At 40.9% G+C, this 27,476-nt stretch overlaps 1 protein-coding gene across 3 annotated transcripts in view; it reads left to right on the forward strand.

Annotated features, from left to right (window-relative positions):
• The window catches only part of DIS3L2 (DIS3 like 3'-5' exoribonuclease 2), a 351,578-nt gene that overhangs the window by 127,409 nt on the left and 196,693 nt on the right, over positions 1–27,476 (forward strand). For all 3 annotated transcript variants that reach the window (XM_078071456.1, XM_036069241.2, XM_078071457.1), the window contains one exon: positions 24,509–24,609. In XM_078071456.1, coding sequence (XP_077927582.1) covers positions 24,509–24,609 — 101 coding nt within the window. The remainder of the gene's footprint in view (positions 1–24,508; positions 24,610–27,476) is intronic.

A 27,476-nucleotide genomic window follows, 5' to 3' on the forward strand; every position in this document is an offset into this window, starting at 1 on the left:
ACATTTACCTTACTGTAGTGTATTTATTGAAAAAATCCACATATAAGTGGACCTAAGCAGTTCAAACTCATGTTCAAGGGTCAACTATATTTTATAATTAATCCTCATTATGTTTAATTATTTAATTCTTAGAACATGTCTAGTATCTGTTTCAGGAATATTTAGTAGTATTTATCTCAGAGATACTTGTAGCTTTTTATTTCCAAAGCACAGGAACGATACACAGCTGGTAAGTACACTTTAAAAGAATTCCTTAGTAGCTTTTTAAAAAATATCTGTGCTTGGATACCACCCCAGACATTCTGATTCTAGTTGATCTGGTATTTTTAAAAAGTTCTCCAGAGACCGAAGGATTCTACTATGTAGCCAGAATTGAGTAGTTCTAGACTTGTCTTCTTAACCATTATGCTATATATTTCTCCTCATAGCTACCAACACACATAGCAGAGGTTAAACATTTCATGGTGGTTCAACCCTCAGTGTAATAATTTGATTTGGTCAAGGATCATCAGTAGGTATTAAAACCATTGAGTGAAAGGTTGTTGGAGACTAGGATATTTACATAGACTCAAGGTATCTTGCCACAGTTGACTTACTACTTAATTACACTGGGCAAAACGTCCTTTTATAGTAGACAGATTTGGTGTCACCACTTTAACAGGTGGTCAAGCTTAACATCACCAGTAGTGTGATGACCTGATATTTTGTGCCTTCTGATGGGATGTATTGTTATACAATATCATCTGTGAAATAGTCATGCCAAAAATGTTTCCACCTGAATGAATCAAGCTTCTGGCTCTGACTTCTAGTATATTGGAAATACAGGGGATACTGGAACAAGTTAAATGACACCATGGGAGAAATAATAAGATAAATTCAGTATGTGGGACAATCTGTAAGATAACCAGCCTGTACCCTTCAAAAAAAAGTCAGTGTTGTGAAGAATATAAAAACAAGGGGTGGGGCGCCTGGGTAGCTCAGTTGGTTAGGCAGCTGCCTTCAGCTCAGGTCATGAGCTCAGGGTCCTGGAGTCGAGCCCTGCATCAGGCTCCCTACTCGGTGGGTGGCCTGCTTCTTCCTCTCCCACTCCCCCTGCTTGTGTTCCCTCTCTCGCTGTCTCTCTCTTTCTGTCAAATAAATAAATAAAATCTTTAAAAAAAAAACAAAACAGAAAAGCAAAAAAACAAGGGGAACTCTTCTAAAAGAAGGGGGACCAAAAGAGACATAACCAAAAATAATGTGTGAACCTTGATAGATCCTGTATTAGGGAAATAATATGGTAACAACAATTGGGGGGAATTTATTTATTTATTTAAAATATTTATTTATTTATTTTGGAGAGAGAGAGAGAATGAACGGGAGGGGTAGAGGGCGAGGGAGAGACAATCTCAGGCAGACTCCACACTGAGCATGGATCTGGATGTGGGGCTCAATCTCACAACTCTCAGATCATGACCTGAGCTGAAACCAAGAGTTGGATGCTTAACTGACTACTCTACCCAGGTGCCCCAACAATTGGGGAAATTTAAATTTAGGCTATATATTAGATGACATTTTGGAATTACTGTAAATTTTCTTATGTATAATAATGATATTGAAGATATATAAGAGAATATCCTTATTCTTATAAGAGGGAATTACTGGCTAAAGTGCTTGGGGTGCAGTATCTTGATGTCTTTTTTTTTTTTTTTTTTTAATTTTTTTTTTTTAAAGATTTTATTTATTTGACAGAGAGAGAGATAGCGAGAGCAGGAACACAAGCAGGGGGAATGGGAGAGGGAGAAGCAGGCTTCCCGCCGAGCAGGGAGCCCAATGTGGGACTCGATCCCGGGACTCCGGGATCATGACCTGAGCCGAAGGCAGACGCTTAACGACTGAGCCACCCAGGCGCCCTCTTGATGTCTTTAACTTAACTCTTATATGGGTTAGAAAAACAAAACAAAAGAAAACCGTGTGTGTGCACATGTGTGCATCGCATGGGGGACCAAGCAGATAGAGTAAGAGAGAGCAGATACAGCAAAATGTTAACACTTAGTGACTTAATGGGTATTTGTAATATCACTCTTTCAACTTCTAAGTAGATTTAAAAATCTTTAAAAAAAAATGGGCAAAAAATACCCATGGATTACTGAGAGAGAAGAATTGTCATGTTCTACAGCTTAAGTGTGTAGTTGAAGAGCTCGCATTGATCTTCCCCAGGCCTTGGCTCTAAAGTATTCTAGAGCATGAAGTCATTACCGCTTATTGTTAAAAACTAACATAGTTAGATCTGCTATTTTCAGTTGGGTATTTTTCCTAGTAATTAATTTTATTCAAAGAATTACAATTTTATTTTCCATTAAAAATACCAGTAATCGCTCAGAGTGTCAGTAAAGAAAATCTTAAAGATTTTGTGTTTTTTGGTATTTATTTGAAAGGAAATTTTTTCTAGCATTTTCCTCCAGGTAATTATTGATATATAAAAAAACGTGTTGGGGTTGTTTTAGTGTATTTTTTTAACTGGAAACCTTAATGAGTGCTCTTATTATTTCTAATAATCTTTTAGTTGGTTGTTTTGATTTTGTAAGTATAAAGTAGTATTATCTGCAAATAATAATTTGCACTTTCCTTTCTAATTTTGTGCATTTTACTTATTACCTCATTTCACTGGCTATTGCTTTAAGAACTGTATTACATAATAGTGGTGATTGCCTTCTTATGGACTTTAATGGAAATGCTTTCAGTAATAAACCCTCAAGTACAGTGCTGGTTGTTGGCTTGAGACCAAGTTAACCAAGTGTCCTCTCTCTTTTTTACTAAAAGTTTCTATTAGAAATGGATATTGACTTTTTTTTTTTTACATTTTTTGTTATGTTAATCACCATACATTACATCATTAGTTTTTGATGTAGTGTTCCATGATTCATTGTTTGCATATAACACCCAGTGCTCCATTCAGTATGTGCCCTCTTTAATACCCATCACCAGGCTAACCCATCCTCCCACCCCCCCTCCCCTCTAGAACCCTCAGTTTGTTTCTCAGAGTCCATAGTCTCTCATGGTTCAACTCCCCCTCCAGTTTCCCCCCCTTCATTTTTCCCTTCCTACTATCTTCTTTTTTTTAACATACAATGTATTATTTGTTTCAGAAGTACAGGTCTGTGATTCATCAGTCTTACACAATTCACAGCACTCACCATAGCACATACCCTCCCCAATGTCTATCACCCAGCCACCCCATCCCTCCCACCTCCCAGCACTCCAGCAACCCTCAGTTTGTTTCCTGAGATTGAGAATTCCTCATATCAGTGAGATCACATGATACGTGTCTTTCTCTGACTTATTTCGCTCAGCATAATACCCTCCAATTCCATCCACATCGTTGCAAATGGATATTGACTTTTTCTTTTTCAAGTGCCTTTTGAGCTTCTTTCAAGATGCTGTTTTTCCCTTTGGCTTATTTACATGGTATCATAAAACACTGAATAATTCTTGCATCCCTCATATGACCCTGCCCCTTATTTGGTCATGATATATAACATGTTTTCACATGTGACTCAATTCTGTTTGGTAATAATTTATTTATGATTTTGGGGTTTTTGTGCAAAATGTGAGATTGGTGTGTGGTTTCTTTTTATTGTGCTCTTTTTGTTGTTTTGGTATTAGACTCTATTAACTTGGTAGGAAGAATTGGGGAGCCTTTTTCTTGGTGCTTTGGAGCAGTTAAAGCAGCATTGAGAATGATCAAATTTTCTCAATGATTGAAGAATTTAAAGAACTCATACTTGAAACATGGGCTAGGGTTTCTTTAGCTGGCAACTTTCTCTAGCTCTAATGAACATTGGTTTCTGTAGGAATTTTTTTCCTTTTCTTGCATTGATTTTGATAATTCGTGTTTTCCAGGAAAATCATATATTTTAACCACATATTCTGATATACTGGGATAGAGTTGTACAAAATCTTTTCAGTTGTTTAATTTTATCTACATCTATTATCATAACCTCTTTCAATTTTCCCCTCATTTTGAAATTTCACTAGCTAGTGCCCTGTCTAATTTATTTTTATTTTTATTTTTTGTTTTTAAAGATTTTATTTATTTATCTGACAGAGAGAAACACAGTGAGAGAGGGAACACAAGCACGGGGAGTAGAAGAGGGAGAAGCAGGCTTCCCGCAGAGCAGGGAGCCCGATGCGGGGCTCGAACCCAGGACCCCGGGACCATGACCCAAGCCGAAGGCAGACGCCCAACGACTGAGCCACCCAGGCGCCCCTAATTTTTTTTTTTTTTTTAAGATTTTATTTATTTGAGAGAGAGAGTGAGTGAGAGCGAGAGATCAGGAGCAGGGGGAAGGGTTAGAGGGAGAAGCAGACTCCCTGCTGAGCAGGGAGCCCAATGTGGGACTCCATCCCAGGACCTGGGATTTGACTTGAGCTGAAGGCAGACGCTTAACCGACTGAGCCACCCAGGCGCCCTGTTTGATTTTTAATAGAAATTTATTTTTTAATGTTTTTATTTATTGTAAGTAATTTCTACTTTTATCCTTTATTGCTAAGAACTTTCTTTAGACTTGTTAAATCTGAGGTGACCGTGTGTAGTTGGAATGCAAGTTGAAGACTTGCATGACAGAAGTTTGGGCTGGAAATGTAATTTAGAGGGTCATTGGTACCTAGTTAGTTTCTCTCTATTCTAAGACTTTTTTAAAGGGACTGTCACAGAGAGGGACCTTCCCATTCTCTTCTAACCTTGGGTTCCCCTTTTTGAAAGCCAATAAATATTGTTTATCAAACTGTCCCCTGCCCTAGAGTCTCTGTAATCAACAGAAACTCTTGTGGGTTAAAAAAAGTTGTGTGTGTGTTAAAGTACATAGCATAAAACTTGCCATTTTAACCATTTTTAAGTGTATTATAATACAATTCAGTTGTATTAATTACATTCATGATTTTGTGCAACCATTACTACTATTCATCCCAAAACTTTTCATCACCCTAAATAGAACTCTGGAACTGTTGAGCTATGACTCTTCATTTCACCTACCTCAGCCCCTGATAACCACTAATCTACTTCCTCTTTATAAACTTGTCTATTCTAGATGCTTCATAAAAATGGAATCATACAGTATTTCTCCTTTGTGTCTTATTTCATTTAGCATGTTTATCAGCATGTCAATCCTTTTTATGATTGAATAATATTTTATTGTGTGTACCACATTTTGTTCATCCAAGGACACTTGAATTGTTTCCACCTTTTGGCTATTGAATAGTGACTAATGCTGAAATGAACATTGGTGCATAAGTATCTGTGTCCCTGTTTCCAATTCATTTGGACATATACCTAGGAGTAGAATTGCTAGGTCATGTGGTAATTCTCTTGTGTAGCTGTTTGAGGAATGTGGGGTTTTTGAAAGGATTTTTTTGTTATGAAATGCATGGTTACTAGAAGGGTTAATAAAAATAGAAAATCATGATGAATTATAGGAAATCTTGAAGTAATAATAATTACATCTGTTCTTTATTGAAATATAACTGGAGCTTGCCCAGTTCTTTCACCAGCTTGTCCATTTTACTTCCTCTTCCCATTTAGTATCATGGAATCACTCCTACCTACGTGCGTGGTTTCTCTTTGACATCTCAGCAGGCCTAGGGGGCTTGGGTTTCAGAACATTTCAAGTAATTTATTTTATAGTCTATACTGTGCCCCAGTCTATCCCTTACAGCATCTCAAATAGACATGCCTATCAGCTTTCTTGCCTTTTAACACAAAATTATTGCAATAAAAATTTAAATAAAAGGAAATAATCTATAATAAACTTTGTTCATGCTTTTACCTGAAAATAGGAGTTTTCACGACTCCAGCATGTCTGTCATTGTGCCTTTCTCAGTGGAGGTGAGTGAAGACTTGAAGATCTCTGGAGTCACCTTCCCCATGGCTCTTCTAGCGTCCTTTTCAGTGTGGTGCTCCTGATTCTCTTGCTTGCTATCCACTTCTAACTTTATACCTGGCTCCCCGTATTATTTAATAATCCACTTTCCTTGGGCTTACTGGTAGTGAAAAGGGAAGATCAACAGCTTTTTGCAATGGTGTGATTTTCTCCTTATTTCTTGTCCCTTGCTCACTAGATTTCAGTTACCTTGGAATCTCTCTTCCCAGTCCATCCACTCATCCCCTTCTCTGGTACTTTCCAGGTCAGGCCAGTCCATGCTAGTGACAAGTGTCGGATCTGTTTACAGTCACATTGCCACTGAAGTCGTAGAGTTCTGGACCTGCATGGGGCCTACAAGATCGTGTGCTCTTCTTGACATGTGATAGTCTACCCCAGGGTCTTTCAGTGGAGCACTTCACATTAATTATAAATATTTCATAGCACTGAATGAAAATAGTAAATTTGCTTTCAGTAGGACTGTGAGGTCAACTTCACTTTTGTTACAAATAATACCAGGCCACTGTGGTAACAGTGACTTTTCTCACTGATCAGAAGCTCTAATTAACAGTTATATGTTTTTAATGAAAAAAAAAACAACAACAGAATAGCAAATTAATTTTCAATGCAGTTAAGTTACTAAAAATACTTCCGAGTGTGAGATCCTAGGCAAAAATTAGTTTTTAAAAATGTGCTATAAAAAAATCTGTTGTGATTAAAAGGTTAGAAACAACTGATCTAGTTTATTCCTTTTGTTTTACAGACGAGGAAACTGAGGCTCAGAGAAGTTACTTGGCTTGCCCAGTGTCCCACAGGAAGTTAGTGAGTTCATAAAAGAAAAATACCTTGTATTTACAGTAACAACAGACAGTTTCTACATATGGATCATATTATTTAAAGAGCAGATTGTACCAGATCAGTTGAATTTCTTTCTGTAAGAATATGTTAGGCATTGTTTATTGCCCACCTAATGTCTATTTCCCTTTCCCATATGTGCCTAGATTTTCATCTGTTCCTTCCCCAGATCCTTGTACTTTGGGTGAAGTTGACCCCAGCTGCCAAGCTGAGTCTTGGTTGCCTTATACCAGTTGCTTGGTATGCTTGTTTACCTTATGCCAATTGAACTTTCTGCAGAATTGGAAATGTTCTAATCTCTGCTGTCCAATCCTGCAACCACTAGCCACTTGTGGTTGTTGAGCATTTGACATGTGGCTACTGTGACCTAGAAACTGAATTTTTAATTGTATTTAATTTCAATTAATTTTACTTTAAATAGCTGTGTATGGTTCATGGCTACGCTATTAGACATTGTAGCTTCATACCATTTCCTCTTCCCATAGGCACATGACCTAAGCAGTCTAATTGGGGTGACTCCTGCGTGGGGTTCTGGGATGTAAGTAGTTTCCTGATGGATATCAGCAGGAAACATTTATCCCTAATTGCTCCTGGCAGCTATTCTATGACTTGCTATTAGCGTTGTGAATAGAAGAATGGAGAACAAAAAAAAATCTGGGCCCCTAACTGCCATTAGTGGGCCCTAGATCGACTGACCCTGAAGCCTGCCTGCCTTACCTCTGGACTTCCAGGTGCATGAGCCACTGAGTCACTTTTGATATATATAAGCTGGTTTGTGTTGAATGTTTTGTCATTTCAACCAAGAATATCCAAGCAAATACAGAGGGCATTACATGCCAGGTGTTATGCTACTTGCTGGAAAAGAAAGATGGTCAAAGAGTAAAATCTTGATGCTTGTCCTTCAGGTGAAATTAGTCTGTAAGAGGAGTTACAGTAACAGATACATGTTCTGGGTCTTGCCTGCCTTAATCCCCTTCAATGGGAATTTCCTTTCTTAAAGTAGGAAATATAGTCTGCCCCTGTCCTCAGGGCCTTGGTTAGACCATGAGTGGACTCCTGATCCAAAAATCTTCAACACATTGACCAGGGACCAGTTAGATTTTTTTTCCTCCACAGCTTAAGGACTCTGGAGCTAAAATGTGACATAGAATGATGGCTGGAGACACTTGGAAACAGAGGCTGCTAGTAACCAAAGACAGTGCACATAGAGAAGAGGAACAGATTTGCAGAGAGAGGGAAGGGTCCATTCAGAGAGGGAAGGGCAGAAGGTGAAAGGAAGAGGGAGGAAGAGGAAGAGAAAAAAAAGTTTATTCTCTGGGCCTTGAAGGATGAGTCTGGTTTGCCAGGTGAAGAAGGGTAAAAAAATATGCTTGTTACGAACAGGGGCACAGAAGTGGATGATAGGTAGAATAATATCTACAGTGCGAATAGAGCACTTCCTGGTGGTAAGTCTAGAGAAGAGGCTGAAAAAATAGTCTCTGGTGGGGTTTTGCCCAGTTATCTGTGGCTGCTAAGAGACTGAGATAGTTGTTAAGGAAAGGAGACAGTTAGGAAGAGGGGAGAAATTAGGGCATGGCATGGGACTAGTTAAGACTAGAGATACTTGAAGACTTGACTGAGCAATGGCAGCTGAAATGCAGAAGAAGGGATAGGTTACCAAGATATTTCAGAACTAGAATTGGCAGAGTTGGAGGGCAGATCAGATATGGGACTTGAGGCAGAGGAGCATCCAAGAACGTGATTAACTCGATATCTAGTTTAGTAACTACATGAGTACTTACATTCTTAAATGAGAAAAACAAGACCAGTGGTGAGAGGGACTATGAATTCAGTTTCTGATCACATGTTGAATTTGGGTTATGGGAGGGTCATTCAGTTCATGACATCCAGTAGGCATCTGGAAATAGAAGTGTAGACCCAGAGGAGGGATGGTGAGAATTACAGATCTGAACAGTGTCATCAATTGGAACTGTGGGAAATTGATGAGATTATTAAGTGGATGGCCCACAGTTGGAATTTACCCGAAGTAGTCATTGTCCTATAAAACCAAGGCACAAGCTGGTAAATACGAAAAACTCAAGGGCAAGATTGGGGGTTGGGAAGTAACTGATAAAGATTTTGAGAGTTTTGTACAAGACCTAATAGAAAAGTGTATGGAACTAAGAGGGAGTGATGAGTATTTTCAAGAAATGAAGGTATACCTCTCTTTCCTTAGTGGGTATCAAATGATTAAGATGATTTTCATTTAAAAAGACTAATTTTCACAATTATTTAAAATCAACCTTTATTCAAGGAGGCCCTCTCTTTTGCATTAGAATGAATTGAAAGAGAAAAGTTCAATTTGGTATTTATTGAACTGGGAAACTGAGAATCAGCTATAGATGGGGATGATTTTCATCTCCACTTCCGTCTACCTGGGATTCTGGACACTATTGTCTCAAGTTTTCTGGTCTTTAGACTCTTAAGAAGGGAAGGCCCGGTCAAGTAGCTCTTCCCGAGTTATCCCTTTGGCCAGCATAGTATTTAACCTGCTACCTAAGGTTTCTGATATTTTTTTCCTTTCGGTAGAGACCCTTTCATTGCCACTACAGAGGATTATGTGCCTACAGGTCCATCTTCCTCGCACTGATTCCCCCTTCGGGTCATTCTAAATCATGCCCTTTCTCCCCTGAGAACTACCAACTCGGTTTTTCCAAGTCATGCAGCAACATGTCAGGGGTTATCTTTGCTTAATAGAGTAGTGGTGACTGTAACCTGTTGAGATTTACAAAAAGCTGTTGAAGATTCTAACTAAGCCTATTGGAAACAAACAAAACAAAACAAAACTGGGTCATGTGGCTCTGGATGGGGAGAGAGAACTGACAGTTGTCCTCCTCTGGGTATAGAATGTCCACCATTAAGGACAGATCTTATTTAACATTTTATAGGAGAAAATTGTCCCTGGTTTTCAGATACTGCTTAAAAAAAAAAAAAAATGTAAAAAATGAATGAGTCATCCCTATTGCTGTAAGTAGAACCAGCCTTCCACCCCTGCATATCCTTTCACTAGCCCCTGGAGTGAAAGCTCAGCTACACAGTAAAGTCTCTCATCTCTGCTCCCAGTTAGCTGACCCCCGTTTGGCCAGTCCCCTCAACTCTGACTCATTTGCTTGAGCCAGAAGCAGCAATAACATATGAACTTGATAAGCTTAGCCTGGGCTTTGATGCTCTTTTTGACCCCCCTATTTCAAAGCCCCTTTGATAGCAGGTTCTGCAGTTTAGACTGTTACCCTCTTGACTCTGCAGTTCACCCAGGTCTCATTGCACCTACTATTCCAGGTAAAAATACTCTGTGGGCTTTCTCTGGTACATTGGGGCCAGGATCCAAACCTGTCTAGTGAGGCCCGTTTGCATCTCTACCAGGGAAGGGGGTATCCAACAAAATGTGGCAACACTCACAGTAGGAAAAAAAATAGTACTGAACAAGAGCTTTTGCTAGTCATTCTTGCCTCTTAGTGCTTCATTTTCCTTTTTTGTAAACACACACACGTACACACACCCCCATACATATAACACAAACCCTTCATAATAAATACCTGTCTTGACTTCTTCATAGATTCTTTCATAAATCAAATGAGGTAATGGAAGGGAAAGTATCTCAAAAAGGAGAAAGCATAGCATCCCTTTATAGGCATTTCCAAATCTTTTTTTTTTTTTTGAAACCTGTTGCCTCTTGAAACAATACTTGTCCAATGAATCTTCCTGTAGAGGTTCTAAGACTGCATATCCGTGATGAGCTCTAATGGCTCTCTTTGGCTGTTCTTGCCCACCAGGGGTCTCCAGCCTGCCTCTCCAGCTTACGTTCTTGCACCTGCCCATCAGGCCTTAGATCTAGCCAAGCTGGACTTTATGTCGTTCCTAAATACTCCTTGTGCTTTTCTGCCTTCGAGGGTCTGAGCCTCCTCTTTTCTGCCATGAATGCTGCCTAATTACCCATCTCCTGTGAAAATCATCCCTCTGATCTTCAAATGTCAACTGTCATTTTACATGTATATTAATTATCTATTGCTATGTAACAAATGGCCACAAACTTAGTGGCTTAAAGTAACACTTGCAGTTTTTGTGGGTCATTGTAGCATAATAAGAAATATATATTTGGCCTCTGCCCCCGGTTCCTGACTCGGAGCTCCTAAAACCCTGGGAATTTCCTTAGTGATAGAGGTGCTAGGAGCATCTTTTGTTCTAATATTTGGTCTTTGACCCTGGTTCCTGACACAGAGCTCCTAAAACCCTTGTAATTTCCTGAATGGTGGGGGTGATGGGAATGTCTTACACAAAGCTCCTAAATCCCTTGGAATTTCCTGAGTGATAGGAGCATCTATTGTTCTATGAAGCACCTCATTGTGGATCCCTGGATAGCAAAAGCATGGGGGCTGGTTACCTAGAAGACCAAGCCATGATTAGAAACTTGAAATTTTCAGCCCCAACCACCATCCTCCAAGGAGGGGAGAAGGGCTGAAGATTGAGTAACAATTGATCATGCCTATGTGATGAAGCCCTCATAAAAATTTCTGAACAACAAGGTTTGGGTTGGTGAATGCATATACATGTTGGGAGGGTGGTGCACCCCACTCCACAGGAATCTTGCGTTTGGGATCCTTTTGGACCTCACCTTATATGGCTCTTCATCCTGGCTGTTCTTCTGTATCCTTTATTATGTTTTTTTGTACTAAGCCAGTAAATGTACATTCAGTGTTGCCGTAAGTTCTGTAAGCCATTATTATAGCAAATTATTGAACCTGAGGAGGGGGTCATGGGAACTCCTCTCCCCAGTATGTAGCCAACTCAGAAGTGTGGGTAACCTGGAAACCCACTATGTACATTTGGTGTCTGAAGTTGGGGGCGGTCTCGTGGGACTGACCCCTTAACCTGTGAGGTCTGTGCTAAGCCTAGATAGGTAGTGTCAGAATTGAATTAAATTATAGGACACCCAGAGAATTAGGGAATTGCTTGGTGTGGAAAACCCATGCATTTGGTGTCCAAGGTGTTGTGAGTATAAACAAGGCTCTCCTTTAGTCAGGAATCTGGACATGGCTCGGATCTGTCCTCTGCTTCAGAGTTTCTCACAAGGCTATAATCAAGGTGTCACTCATCTGAAGGCTAAGCGTATGTGGTTGTTGGCTGTATTCAGTTCCTTGTGGGCTCTTGGGCTGAGGATCTCAGTTCCTTGCTGGCTGCTGGCCAGAGGCTGCCCTCAGCTCCTTGCTCATGGGCCTCTCTATATGGCAGCTGTCTTCACTGGATCCAGTAAGGCAGAGAGTCTGCTAACAAGGTGGAAGATACAGTCTTATGTAATCTAATCATGGAAGTGATAGTCCATCATCTTTGCCATATTCTAGTGTTAGAAGCAAGACACAGGTCCTTCCCACACTCATAGGGAGGGGATTATACAAGGGTGTGTAGCCCAGGGGGTGTGAGGATCAGTGGGGGCCATCTCAGAGACTGCTTACTGCAAGATGTTTCCTCCTTTACTTCTTTTTTCCAGCTAAATGTCTGATCTTTCTCTTCTGTGACTCTTCTTCATAGCTACTTTTTTTTTCAGTTTATATTCCATCACTGATCTTATTATGATTGAGTATTTTCTTTTCTTCCCTCATATAACTGTTTTTGCTCATCTTTCATCCACTTGCACCTCTGAGAACAGAGTCTTGTATCCAGCAAAAGTTCTGCAAAAGAGTCCCCTTTTTCTCCTTCTTTGAAACTGAAGAAGGACCAGGGTTGCTCTCCTGCTTAACACCAGAGTCCTTTCTGCCCACAGCAGCCACATAAGAGCCATTATAAAACCTTCAGATTCGCCAGTTTGGCATCAAAAGCAATGACTCATTCATGTCTATATAACCTGGCTGGGGCGATCCACATTAGTCTGATTTGCATTTAGAGTTAGAGCTTGTTACCTTATTAAGGAGAAACAATTTTCCATCAGAGATGCTTCACACATTAGCTGTTTTTGAGTGGTGCATTGTTCTGTTTCAGGGGGCCTGATGGATCTCAGATAATGATGCAGTCTGTAAAAATCAACTTCTTCAAACTGTCTGTTTTGCCTGTTAATGATCACTTTGTGGTCCTGCGTTTTTAGGTCACAGCAAGTGAATTGATAGAGAAGATTGGCTCTTGGAGAAGCAGCATTTTAATTCTGTCCCTTTTGCCCAACAGTGGGCTGGATCTTATCATTCCCGTTGGAGGTGTTCAGTAGGATGAAATATCTTATGTGCTTTAAGAGGCTTGGTACATAAGAGAGAGATATAATATATGTTTGATATATGTGGAATTGAAGACTCAGAACACAGCAAAACTCATGTAGTCTAGCTTCCCATGCTTTGAGGCCAGTCTCCACTTAACCCTCCAGGATAGCTTAGCACCTTTTTCATTTTTTGAAGTTTTGATGGATAGCTAGTCCTGAGAAGTCTGGTAAAGAAACACTGGTTTGATTTTAGTAAACACTGTGTTCTGGTGTTGAAATAATCACATCATAATAAGATGTAAAGGTTGGCCTCTTTAAGAAAAACTCAGATGAAAGTCAACTTAATCTTGGAGGAATCATCCATTTGCTGGGAAAGATGCAGAATTAGTAAGTTAAAGCCAGCCACATTGTGTGCCTACATTTTGGGTCTTTGGGGAGCCATGAAGCTAAAAGCCAATTAAAGCTTTATTAGAGAGAACTTTAAAAGTGGTTTCTCCTGGGCAAGAGAAAGATTTGGAGCAGAGAGTGCTCGGAGAAAAGCAGGAGAATGTTGATGATGTAATTAATACAGTTAACAGCTGGGAATGGGAATCAGTGCAGAGCCCCATCTGAGAAGATGACTCTGGGAGAAACTCAAGTTTGGGCCTGAAAGCCACACCATCTAGGTTTCGGCTCCAACTCAGGAACCTGAAGGCATCTCTGCATGGTCATGGTCAGCCTGGTGAGGAGGATGACCAGACCCTGCCACAATGAGTATGCAGATTAGAACAATATAGAAAAATTGGTAGCATAGGGATTTTTCCTCTGAATGCTTGAGTATTAACTCTTTTCATTCATCTATTCATCTTGTTCTCTTAATATGTCAAGTCCTTCTTTCCCCAGTCTCTACCCATCTGTCTATTCTCACATTGTTATCTAATTGATGTTCCAAACCTCTACCCCGAGATGTAGAGGTTCGGTAGAGGACATTATCATACTTGTATTCCATTGTCATCCCAAACTCAGAATTTGCCCCAAACAGAGTTGATTGACTTCTCTCATTATCTTATCACTCAGGCAGATCTCTCAGAAATCATGTTTTCTTTTCCATTCTCACTTCCATCAAGCCTGTTAGGATCCTGAAGGTTGTGTGGCATCATGGGAAGAGCAGGAGCTGCCAGCATTTATGAGACTGGTACCCATGGGCAAGCCTGTTATTTGATCTTTGTGAGCCTCATTTCTCCTATCTCTATTATTGGATAATTGGAATGATAATACCTGCCTACCTCATTAGATTATTGGAGAATACTAAATGTGGTAGTATATGTAAATCACCTAACACAGTGCCAGACGTGTGCAGTAGGTGTTCAATAGCTAGTTACTAGTTTTATCTTGAATGCACAGAGCACAGAACCTGGCATGTTCAGGGCCGCTGTTTGGAGATGCCATTCGCATTTGATCCTCCCCTGGAATTGTGGTTCCTAGCTTGGAATGTAGTGGGTATCCTCCTCTAGCACTTCTCAACAGATGAGTTTGGCTTGTATGTTTCAGAGAAAAGCTGCTCTTCCACACCCCATAGGGTCCCCCTCAGCTTTCAGCCACCACACTCACAAATGACTTGTGTCTAGACTCATCCCCTCCTCCATTTATTTTCATACAGAGAAGGTGGCATCTTTGTCCTTCTGCCTGAGGCTAATCTTTACCCCTGGATTCTGATCCCATCCCTTCCTGCCCAGGGCCCCCTCCCAGTCCTCATTGTGTCCTCTTCAACCACGCCTTCTGTAGTGGTTCTTTCCCATCAGCAATGAACCATGACCAAGGCTCCCTTATCTTAAAAAAATAAAATAACAACAACCATGTCCTGATTTCTCTGTACCCCTACAGCTACCACCCTGTATTATTCCAGTCCTGCACAGTCAGACTTCCGGAGCCTAGTCCACACCCTCGTCTCCTCGTTTACCTTTCATCCCCGTTCCCCACACACATCATTCTGACCTCACTGTGTTTCCTTCTTTCAAATGAGTCTCACTAGGGTTGCCTATAACCTTGTTATTACTAAGGCCACTCTGCTGACCATGTCGAAATTCTTGTTTTTTGTTTTGTTTGGGTTTTTGTGGTTTTTTTGGTTTGTTTGTTTGTGTTTGTTTTTGTTTTTTTGCTTTTCTCACCCCATGTTAGCCTGATTTTTCTCCTGCCTCCCTGACTGTACCTCAGTTTCCTTGTAGGCTTTTCTGCTTCTGCTTTCTTAAATATTGGTGTTTCTCCCTGCTTTGACTCTTCTAATTCGAAACCATCTATGAGGAGGCCAGTCCACTCATCCATTTGCCCTCTGTACACAGGTGACACCCTCATTTCCGTCGCCAGCCCAGATCTCTCTTAAGCATCAGATCACCTCAAATTCACTAAGTCCTAACAGAACTTATATCGCCTCCTGGTTGCCTGAAGATGCTCTTCCTGTGGTGGCTCACTGCCCATTTGTCTGTAGTGGGGCTCTCACACTTTAGTGTGAGAATCAGAACCCCCTGGGGAGCTTGTTCCAATAGACTGTGGGCCCTAACCCCAGAGGTCCTGAGTCCCTAGATCTGGGGTGGGGCCTGAGAACTTGCACTTCCGAGAGTTCCCAGGTGATGCTGTTGCTGCTGGTCAGGGAGCTCTACTTTGAGAACTTATGTTTAAGGAATTGAAGCGGTTTTCCCTATTCTTTACTCTACCCAGATGATCTCCCTCTTTTCCCTTCCATTAGCATCCAAATAATCTTGTCAGTCTTGCCTTTTAAGTACCTCTCTAGTCTGATTTATTGCAGTAACCTGTTAACTGGCTTTTCTTTCTTTTGTTCTTTTTAAAAGATTTTATTTATTTGAGAGAGAGAATGAGCAGGGGAGAGGGGCAGAAGGAGAGGGAGGAGCAGACTCCCTGCAGAGCAGGGAGCCCGACGTGGGGCTCCATCCCAGGACCCTGGGATCATGACCTGAGCCGAAGGCAGATGCTTAACTGACTGAGCCACCCAGCTGCCCCTCTTACTGGCTTTTCTGTCTCTCGTCTCACTTCTCCTAATCTACTCCCAACACAGCAACCAGTGTGAGCTTCTTAAAACATAAGTTATGTTAGTCTCCTGCCTACTTTCTTCTATAGCTCTTCATTGCTTTTGGGATAAATCCAAACTTCCTAATGTTGACCTGGCCTCTGCCTACCTATATAGCAGCAGCTCTTGTTTCTCCTTTACACAGAAGGCACCAAGCATACAGAAAAGTAATGAGTAGTTTAAATATACATTATCTAGCAGTCCTTGAGTGCTCACTGTGTTCTAGCCACTGTAGCACTTTTACGCACATTAATTTTAACTTTCCCGTTAACCCTATAAGATTGGTTAAATTTTACAGAGGAGGAAATGTGATCCATTTTATAATGTTGCCATCGTCCCGTACACCAATCATGTCCAGTCAGTTGTGCCCAGGATGACGGGGTTGTATTCCCTCAGAATTCACTGCAAGAGCTAATTAAATAATAATAATATTAATGATAATGATATCAACAACAACAATATTAATAGTATCTGACAGTTTTTGTTATTGTGTTTTGTGCCAGGGTACTACCTGTAAATATAAATCATGTAGACTATTCCAGATTTACTAGGGAGGAAGTTCACAGAGAAGGAGTAACTTGTTCAAAGCCACATGGTTCAGGGTCACAGGACTGAGGTTTGAATTTAGGTCTTGTGACTTCAAAGTTCATGCTTTTAATTACTCTATCATGCCTATGGGTGGAAGCAGTGAAATTATATCGAGAGCTGTTTTTTTTTTTTTTTTTTTTTTTTTAAAGATTTTATTTATTTATTTGACAGAGAGAGACACAGCGAGAGAGGGAACACAAGCAGGGGGAGTGGGAGAGGGAGAAGCAGGCTTCCCGCCGAGCAGGGAGCCCGATGCGGGGCTTGATCCCAGGACCCTGAGATCATGACCTGAGCCGAAGGCAGACACTTAACGACTGAGCCACCCAGGCGCCCCTCGAGAGCTGTTTATTACCTGGCATCTTGTAAAATTTAAAAATTTTCAATGTCTGTAATTGAATTACAAAATTTTTGGCGGGGCACCTGGTGGCTCAGTCAGTTAAGCGTCTGCCTTCGGCTCAGGTCATGATCCCAGGGTCCTGGGATCGAGCCCCGCGTCAGGCTCTCTGCTCAGCAAGGAACCTGCTTCTTCCTCTCCCTCTGCCTGCTGCCCTACCTACGTGTGCTCTCTCTCTCTGTCAAATAAATAAATAAAATCTTAAAACAAAAACAAAAACAAACTTTTTGGCAACCCTCCTCCTCATTGGAACCCACCCACACGTACCTATCTTTCTTCCAGATCTCATCATACTGTTGTGTTTGGACTTGGAGTCATGCTGGGTCCTGATGCCCCCTCTACTAACCATCTCCTTGGATGAACCCTGGGATAAGTTACTTTACCTCTTTGAATGGCTGATTGCTCTTCTCTAAAAATCAAAATAGTAATACTTCCTTCATGGGGTTGCTGAGAAAAATAACTGTGAGAGTACCTGCCTCTTCTTTCTATCCCTCGTGCTTTTGCCTTATGTAACATTGGGCACCATCACGGTGGCTTCCTTACCATCTCCCTGTTGTGTTTCCTGCACAGATCGCCACTGTCCCCTCCCCTGTTCTCACCCTGTCACTCTCCCTAAGTATGCTGTATAGTGCCACCTGAAAAATATTTGTAAAATATAAATCCCAGGGACTTTCTGTTAATAGTAATGGTGGGCTATTATTCAGACACACTCCTGCCCACTGAAACAACTAAAAATATTTGCATAAAGTAAAAAAAAAAAAAAAAAAAAAAGACCCAGAACTTCAAGCATTAAAGAGTTGACAAGCATTACCAGGTTAAAACTGGAATGGAGAATCCAGGCAATATTGCACATTTGACCAGCAGTAGTGGGGGACAGAAATAAAGCAGCTGGTGTCTCACAAGAAGCTAGGACGCCAAAGGGCTACACCATGTGGGTAAGATAGACCTGAAATGTATCAGAGCTCACATGGAATTACAGCCCAGGTTCAAGCTGACTGGGTTGACCAAGGAATCTCAGTTCTTAAATTGGCCTAAGGGCTGGTATGCCTCCAGGTACCTGGCAAAACGAAGTGGAAATTCTTCAACCCAGGCCTCAAATTATTGACCAGCACAAAATATAGCCAGGCACCCAAGGAAACCATACTGCAATGGCAAGAACCATCAACAACCACAAACAATAGAAACAGCCCTTCATAAATATCATCAGATAATGGAATCTGTAAAAAACAACAACAAAAAACTACTATATTTAAAGAAATAAAAGATAAGCTTGAACATATCTGCAAAGAGTAGGAAACTATGACATGTGACAAAGCAAATTGAAAAAGGAACCAAATAAAAATTCTAGAAATGAACGTAACTTTAATGAAATTAACTCAGTGGTTGAGGAAAAATGTAGTATACTTGATGACATAGTTTAAAGAAACATGCCTCAGTGGATGAATTTAACAGAAGATTGGATAAAGCTGAAGAAAAAATTAATAAACTGGAAGACAGTAAGAAAAAATTATCCAGAGTATAGCATGGATAGACAAATAGAAAACACAGAGGAGGAGGGTCTAAATAAGTTAAAGTCCTAGAAGGAGATGAGTGAGAAAATAAGCAAAATGAAATTTAAGGGTAATGGCTGAAATTTTCCATAACAGCTGAGATACCAAACCACAGATTTAAGATGACCAATGATTGCAAGTAGAATTAAAAAAAAAAAAATCCTAACTTAGGTACATCAAGATGTAACTACAGAAAATCAAAAGCTAAGAGAAAATCATAAAAGCAGCTAGAGAAAAAGATTCTCTTCATAGGAGCAACAGACCGACCATTCACCAAATATAATTCTGATCATGTTATTCTCGAAATTTGCAATAGCTTTCTATTTCTAAAATATAAAATACATACTCTTCAGCATGTCGTATAAGGCCTTCAACTTGATTAGACACGTAGAACCTTCCTCCTCCCATTTATTCTCAAGTGTGTGCCTTTGTACATGTTCCTCTCCCTTTCTGGAATGTCACTTGTATAATTGGATGGATTGATACTCCTTTGCCCAATTCCTTGTGTTTTTCTTCACATTGCCCCCACTTGGCGTCGCAGTCCAGTCATCTGAAAACCTTTTGATGTGTGAAGCGTTAAGAATCATCAAACTTGTCAGTCTATTGTTTATATATGAGAGGACCAAATCAAGATCATTTTTCTTTTTTTTTTTTTTTTAAGATTTTATTTATTTATTTGAGAGAGAGAGAGACACAGCATGAGTGGGGAGAGGGGCAGAGGGAGAGGAGACAGAGACAAGCAGACTCCCTGCTGAGCGAGGAGCTCCACACGGGGCTCAATCCCAGGACCCTGAGATCATAACCTGAGCTGAAGTCAGACGCTTCACCGACTGAGCCATCCAAGCACCCCCAGAATCACTTTTCTTACCAAAATCAGGTGTTGGGTTTGCACTTGATAGTTGTAAGTGGCCATACCAACCCTACCAAACCATGGCATTTTATTTTTTAAGTGTTTAGACAATCTGTAAAAAGAGATTAGGATTTCACTCGACTTTTCTTCCTAGGGTATGTACTGGGGGTTATAATGAATAGTTGCTTATATTAGTAGTGTATCTGTTTCTTAGAAAATTCTCTCTTTTAGATGAAGAACTTTGGTAGTCACCAGTTTCTAGAATCTTTTGAACTAGAAGGGACCACAGAGTGCACGGGCCACCTCTGCCTTCAGTATGGCAAAACCAAAGGCCGTGGGGACGCATACCCTCTATCCTTGTGAGGACTCCCAGCCTGCCCTGTTCTAGTAATTTCACCATGGAGTTTTATTTGCTCTGTCAAGCCATTTTTCCTGATATTCAATCAAAAGCTCCTTTAAGCGCATTTTTCATATACCAAGACATCCATAGTGATGGAAATACACTTAGCATCATCCTTCTCAGACACATCTCTCCAATTTTGCCTCTCTTTGCTCTCACTGCCACTATCTAATTCAGATTCTGATTGTGTCTCATCTAGACTGCAATCCCAGCTCCCAACTTTCTAAGATCTTTCCATTCAATGTTTCTTCCAAATTCATAGTCCTGAGAGGTATGTGTTCCTTACCATTAAAATGCTTTATAGGATGGTGTCCAGGTTTGTCAGTTTCATGGTCTGGACCATATGTTAGAAAGTATGTTCTGTTGAGAATGGAGTTAAATCCTGGGCGCATGGGTGGCTCAGTCGTTAAGCATCTGCCTTTGGCTTGAGTTGCGATCCTGGGGTCCTGGGATCAAGCCCTGCATTGGGTTCCCTGCTCAGCGGGAGGCTTGCTTCTCTTTCTGTCTCTCTCTCTCCCACTCCCCCTGCTTGTGTTCCCTCTCTGGCTGTCTCTCTCTGTCAAATAAATAAATAAAATAAAAAATGTTCCTTATTTCTTAAAAAAAAAAAAAGAGAGAATGGAGTTAAATCCTAAAATATCAGTGGCTTAAATAAGAAAGAAATCTATTTCTATCTTATATAAAAGAAGACCAGAGTAAGGCAGGCCAGGGCTCAGAGGGTAGTTCCATAGTCTTAAGCTCATTCTGTTGTGCTGCTCTGCAGCGTAGAAAACACCCTTGTCCTGTGGCCTCTGGGACCAAGATGAGTGCTTGAGGTCCAGCTGTCACATCAACATTCCAACCAGCAAGAAGGAAGAAAGAGGGAAGGCTGGGCCTCCATCTTTTAAGGACACTTCCTGGAAGTCACTTACAATACTTTAACCTGCATTTTATTGGCTAAAACTTAGACATATAGGCTATCCTTAGTTGCAAGAAAGCTGAAAAATGTAGTCTTTTAAATAGTTTACCCAGCTAAGAATTGGAGTCCTTGTTGCCAGGAAAAAAGAGACTAGATCTTGGGCAGTCACTAGAATGTCTGTCGCAGGACCTTTCCACCAGCCTTGTTCCTCTCCCCACCCCAGAGCATTCTCACCCAGCCCTTTATCTTCAGCCTGTTAGTGGCTACAGTAAATCTCTTAGTAGTCCTTTACCACATCAGGCCCTTTCACAACTCTGGGCTTTTACCTGCAGTGCCCTTTCCCTTTCTCATCTCTCTCACGTCTATACGTCCTTCAAGCCCAGGTCACTCCCTCAGTGCAGTTTTCTTATCTTCTTAACAGTGACAACATAACACTAATTCCTGGAGCCACATAGCAGTGGAAGAGCTTTCTGGACTTAGTAGTGGAACACACTTGGGTTTGAATCTCTTCTCCCCAGCTTGGCCTGGAAAGTATAAATATGGAAGGACTCAGCGTATAGACTGTGTTTAAAGCCACAGCCCAGACCTCTCTTTTTGAGTTCCAGACCTTTCTATTGAACTGCTTACTCAAGAGCATCAAATAGAAACACCTGTGAAGTAGAACTCGTGGTTTTCACCTCCTCCTCTAGCCTTTTTTGGGCCAGTAAAGATGCCTCTATCGACCTAGCTGCAGATGTCAGAAAGCTGGAAATCACCCTGCACTTCTCATAGCTAATGCTTCGTAAGCTCTCCTGTCTGATCACCACCAAAATCTATGAGCTCAGCTCCCCAATGTGTCTTAGGTTAATCCTTTTCATCCCACCTGCAGTGCCTGCATCCTAGCACAGTCCTCGCATGCCTGGACTGCGGTAGCTCCTCGCTGGCCTCCCTCCCTCCGCTCTCCACCTGTTTGAACCTCTCCTCGGCCAGTGTCACTTCCGTGCACAAAATCCTTAGCCAGCTTCCCCTTATATTTAGGTTTCAGTTTAGGATGCGTAAATCCTAGAAGACCCCAGCTGACTTGACTCCTCTTACCTCTCATCCTCATCCCTTGCCGTGCCTGTTCTTATGCTCACTATGCTCTGGCTACATGGTTTTCTTTCTGTTCCATGTTTGTGCCAAGAACCTCTCACCTCCACCCCTTCCCAAGTGCCATTTCCCACCTGGGGTCTTCTGTCCCTGTCTTCACTCCTGAACACACCATCCTCGGGTGTCAGCTTAAATGTCACTTCCCTGCAGGGCCTCTTTTCCTGACCTCTTAATCTAAATTGTATATTGAGAGAACTCTTCCTCCTTAGAACTGTTCTTTCCTTCTTAGCCTTCATCACAATTTATAACTTTATATTTATTTTTTTTTTTTTTTTTTTAAAGATTTTATTTATTTATTTGAGAGAGAGAGAATGAGAGACAGAGAGCACGAGAGGGAAGAGGGCAGAGGGAGAAGCAGACCCCCTGCTGAGCAGGGAGCCCGATGTGGGACTCGATCCCGGGACTCCAGGATCATGACCTGAGCCGAAGGCAGTCGCTTAACCAACTGAGCCACCCAGGCGCCCCCTATAACTTTATATTTATTGAGTGGTTGTTTATTGAATATCACTCGCACATTAAAGTGTATGTTGTGTAAGGGATGGAACCATATTTCTTTTATTCACTGAATCCTTAGTTCCCATGGCTCAATAAATACACATGGAATAAATGAAGAATCTCATGATTAAACAGTGTGGTAGATCTCTCATTAAACTGACAACTTTGCTATTAGTGTAGCAAGACGTAGTTGTTGGAAACCTGTGAAGGTGATTCACCTTTCTAACCTGGCATTGCATTTCTTCACATTCATTGAACGTATCTATGACGCTCACCTGCAGGGCTAAAAGCTTCAGTTTAATTTATTGGAATGCATCTTTGAACAAAGCTTTGTTTCTGTCAGGATATCCTTGTGAACACAGAACTTGAAAAGGTCATGTGCGGGTGTGATATCTGAAAATCACAATTGGGTTCGCTTCCATGGCTAGCCTTCTTTCTTTGGTGCAACTGATGCAACCTGGCAGAACCTTCGGAACAGAAGACTTGCTTGTTGTTGGGATGGCATCTAAAGCAATAGTTCTTTTAAGTTGGAACCATCAGTGACTGTGAAAGAAGGTTACATGCCCAGGATTTGGGCTGCCGTAGAAAACCCCCTTGATTGCCAACTCTTGAGACTGAAAGTTCAGCTAGCAGATATCTAGGTAGAGTGTACTGGTTCGTGGTATTTCGAGCCTCCTAATCTTTTCTGAATGAACTTGTTCTGCAGAACACATTGGCAAGATATGTTATGGAGCAGATCAACAACTTGTGTGTTTTTTTTTCTCCCCCAGAGTATAAAAGATGTTCTGGAAGCATCTAATGATCTTGGAATCCTGAACTATGGTCTAAAATAAAAGATGGATATCCTCTTTTACTGAGGGACAGGGTGATCAACAATGGGAAAGTTTTCGTTTGTTTTTTTGTTTTTGGAAAACAGTGAGAATTCTGCTTTCAGTGGGCACTATGGTAGGCATATTTCAGCCTAGATGGAAAAGCAAACAGTTGATCATTCTTAAGCCCCAGTAGGTCAGATCATGTCAGTGTTTCCAGAGTACGCCCAGAATGGTAAAACTTGGCCTTAAGCTGAGCCTTTGCTAAGAGGCTGAAAAGGTCCTGAAAAGGATTTATTTATTTATTTTGGCCTGGGTAATGTCTAAATGATGATAAGTACAAGTCTCTCTTAGCTATCTGGAGTGGGGCCCACATGAATTTGTTGTGACCCCTAGAATCCAGAAACTCCAGTATAGTTGGATAAGATTCTGTGGGAGAACTCTAAAGTAACACATGAAAATACAAAATATTAAATGTTCAAAAGTGTATAATTTGCTGCATTTGTTCATGAGTGGTTTTAATACTTCTGGTACAGAGCCTAACTCCCTCTTTATTGGGGAGATGTGGTTTCAGTTTCTTGGGTGAATGTCCATTTTATAAGTTTCTTAAGAAAGGAAATTAAACATTTAAAGACTTTAAATACTCTTTATATAATGTCACAGAGAAAAGCCAGGAAAATCAGGGTTGGCTTTTTTATTTATTTATTTAATAAATATAATCTATTTTCCACCATTTTGTTTGTTATGGCTGGTACCAAAGTACTTTTAAAAGTTAACATTTATTTTGATTTCAGCAGATGTGCATAATAAATTAACCTATCTCTATTCTTCACTGTGGGCTGGGGCAATATTTCACATCTAGTATGTTTGGCATTTTGACACCTAGCCCGTTGAGCTCAGTTCAGCAGTTTGATGCTCTCCACTTGTATGACGCTTAGCATTTGAGTAACATTAAATAGATCAAATGTGGCCTGCTGAGCATGAGCATTAATGCAAGTTGGTGATGTGATTGACCTTAGCTAAGTCTCTTAACTACTGTGGGCCTGGGTTTCCTTTTCTGTAAAGTGTGTAGTTTAGGGTAAATGGTGCTCTGAATTTAAAAATCCCACCGGGTGCCTGGGTGGCTCAGTCTGACTCTTGGTTTCGGCTCAGGTTAGGATCTCTTGGGTCGCGAGATGGAGACCCATGTTGGCTTCCTGCTCAGCGGGGAGTCTGCTTGAAGATTCTTTCCCTCTGCCCCTCCCCCTACTCTTTCTAAAAAAATTAAATAAATCTTAAAAAAAAAAAATCCTATAAGTCTATATGCCTAATAGATATGCACCTAACTGATTCCTCTTCTCTTTTTCTTCTCTTCTTATTTTAGGAAAAGAGGATGCTGACGCTCCAGTTACAAAAGATGAGAGCACCTCCATGTCACAGGACCCAAGAGCTTTACCAGAGAAATCGCTGCAAAGATCAGCAAAGGTCATTGCCCACAGATTTTCTGCACATGTCCAAATGACTGTCACCTGAGCCACCTGTCAGGGGTATCTCATGCAGTTCAGTTAGGACTGTAGTTGATCAGTTAATCAGAAAAGTCAGTGGAAGCAAGGAGTCATAAAAAGCTAATACTTTGTATAAGTTTAAAGACATACATATATGTTGATTTGCCTGTGTTTGGATGAAGGTCCACAGCCTTTTCTTTGTGTGTGGGTATGTTTATTGAAGTTCTGCATTATCTTTTTCTGCTTAAACCACACTTGTAATGTGACGTCTTTGATTTCCAGTTTGGGTTATGTAAAGTGGAGTGAGAATTTAGGCACCACGTGAAGCAATACGAATGTAGACTCCTTCTAGATTCTTAGTTTTTTGCTTCAATTTTTTTTATTGTTGTCATGTCCATATCTAATTCAAAAGTAAGTTTTTAATGTCTTTTTTAGTTTTCCCCAAGTATTTAATTTAGTTATTGTAGACACAAAAAATTGCTTTTGCATCCTGTTAGTTTGCATAGTTCAATTTTATTTTTCAATTATATATACTAGTGGCTTATTCAGATATGGGATCAAACATGGCAGACCCTAGCTATGCAGATAGCTCATGGTAGAAGTGGTTCAATAGGTGGTAATAGGCATGAAGCTTTCTCTACCAGAGGCATCCTTCAGCATGTTCAGCGTGCAGTGGTAGAGTTGTCACCTCAGTCTAGCAAGTGGGTTAAGACAGTACCTCTTGCATATTGACACGAGGGATTTCTAAATTATATTACATATATGTTACCCTCAACTGCCTATCCAGTTATTTTAATAAGCATTTTGAATACTAACCATATGCCCATATACCAGGCAGCATGCTAGGAGATTGTAATGAATGGAGAACCTGTGGGCTAGATCTGGCTTACAAACTTGTGTTTTGTGTGACCTGTGCAGCATTTAAAAGTTTTGACTAAGTAGCCTATTAAAAAAAAAGAGAGACTTCTGGCTTCTCTTGACTAAACAAAACATCTGGCAACACTGGGCCACATTCTTTTTTTTTTTTTTTTTAAAGATTTTATTTATTTATTTAAGACAGAGAGAATGAGAGAGAGAGAGAGAGAGAGAGAGCACATGAGAGGGGGGAGGGTCAGAGGGTGAAGCAGGCTCCCTGCCGAGCAGGGAGCCCGATGCGGGACTCGATCCAGGGACTCCAGGATCATGACCTGAGCCGAAGGCAGTCGCTTAACCAACTGAGCCACCCAGGCGCCCAACACTGGGCCACATTCTTAAATGACTTCAGTCAGAGCTGAGTACAGGCAACCCTCTGTAGATGGAACTTGTGTTCTGCAATTTGCTACTGCCCCCCCAATGGTACCCTCTCACTTGCTGGGTTTGTTTGGGTTTTTTTGGATAGTTTCTTAGTGAATTCAATCTAAAAGCACAAGGCAAAACAGCACTTGTATGCAAAACTTACGCTGTCGTCAAGTCATTTCTACTACAACTAATGTATGAATCATAGGTAATGTCAAGCTGCTTCATACACTTCTCGTGCTGTCAGATATTAAAGCAAGAAGCAAGGACTTCTAGTTCAGACAAGATGGCATAGACTCATTTCTCCTTGCTCTTTCCTATTAGTACAACTATAAACCCTGGAAAATAACAGGAAGCAACCATAATAGAATTCTGAAGGGTGAAGAGAGGAAGGCAAGTTAGTTAGGGACTCCTCTCTATTCCCCCAGAGGTAGTAGATGGCTGGGAAATGCCAGTAAGGAGGATCCTGCCACAGCAGGTATGTGGTCCAGGAAACCTTTTTCCTCATGGGTCTGAGACACTGCTTTCCCACCCAGAGACACTGGGCAGTCAGGTAGCACCAGGGTCCTACCACAACTAAAAACCTTAAATGGGAAGTTTCTTTGTCCCTGTATGGACATGGATCTGTTTCTAATCCATACTAGAGAGACCAGGTGGCCAGCCTTGAGAAAGTTCCTTTCACCCCCTCAGGCAGTACCGGCAGAGACCAGCTGGAGCCCCAGTGGTTCCGTGTCAACCAAATATCAAAATACTACTGCACAGTCTCTCCAAGTGAAATTGTCACTGGAACTAGAGCCCACAAAAGTAGTTCAGGACCTCTGTGCTAAAACAAGATAGGGTGACCTGCCTACTAAAAGAAAAGATTTTAGTAAGACCTTGAATCTCTAACATAATAGACAAAAGGTCCAGGATACAATAGAAAATCATTCGTTTTACCAAGAACCAGGACATCATCACTTGAGTGAGGAGAGACAACTAACTGATGCCAACACCAAGATGTTGCAGTTATCTGACAGTGATTTTAAATCAGCCATCATAAATATGCTTCAACAAGCAATTAAAAATTCTCTCAAAACAAATGAGAAAACAGAAAATCTCAGCAAAGAAATAGAAGTTATAAAAAAAGAACCAAGTGGAAATTATAGAACTAAAAAAATACGATAACAGAAATAAAATACTTGCCGGAGGGTCTCAGTAGTAGAGGTGACTCAGCATAGAATTAGTTAACTTGAGAACAGATCAGTAGAATTTGCCCAATCTGAACAGAGAGAAAATAGACTAGAAAAAGTGAACAGAACTTCAGGAAGTGTGGGGCAATAAAATAGATTCAGCATTCAGATAATTGGAGTCCTAGAAGGAGAGGATCATCAAGAGAGTGGGGCTTATAGAGTGTGCTGATTGGGAACAGGTTAAAAATACCTTAGAGATTTTGAGGTCGGAGCAATGATTATATAACACAAATGTGTAATGGTGTCCATCTTCCATCTGCATCATTGTAATTCTCTTCTGATGGACTCCATAGCTTGTGTTTAAGGTTGGAAAATAGCAGTGGATGAACTGTCCCAGAACTGA

The sequence above is a fragment of the Halichoerus grypus genome, chromosome 4 (assembly GCF_964656455.1).
Source record: "Halichoerus grypus chromosome 4, mHalGry1.hap1.1, whole genome shotgun sequence".
NCBI classification, from domain to species: domain Eukaryota; kingdom Metazoa; phylum Chordata; class Mammalia; order Carnivora; family Phocidae; genus Halichoerus; species Halichoerus grypus.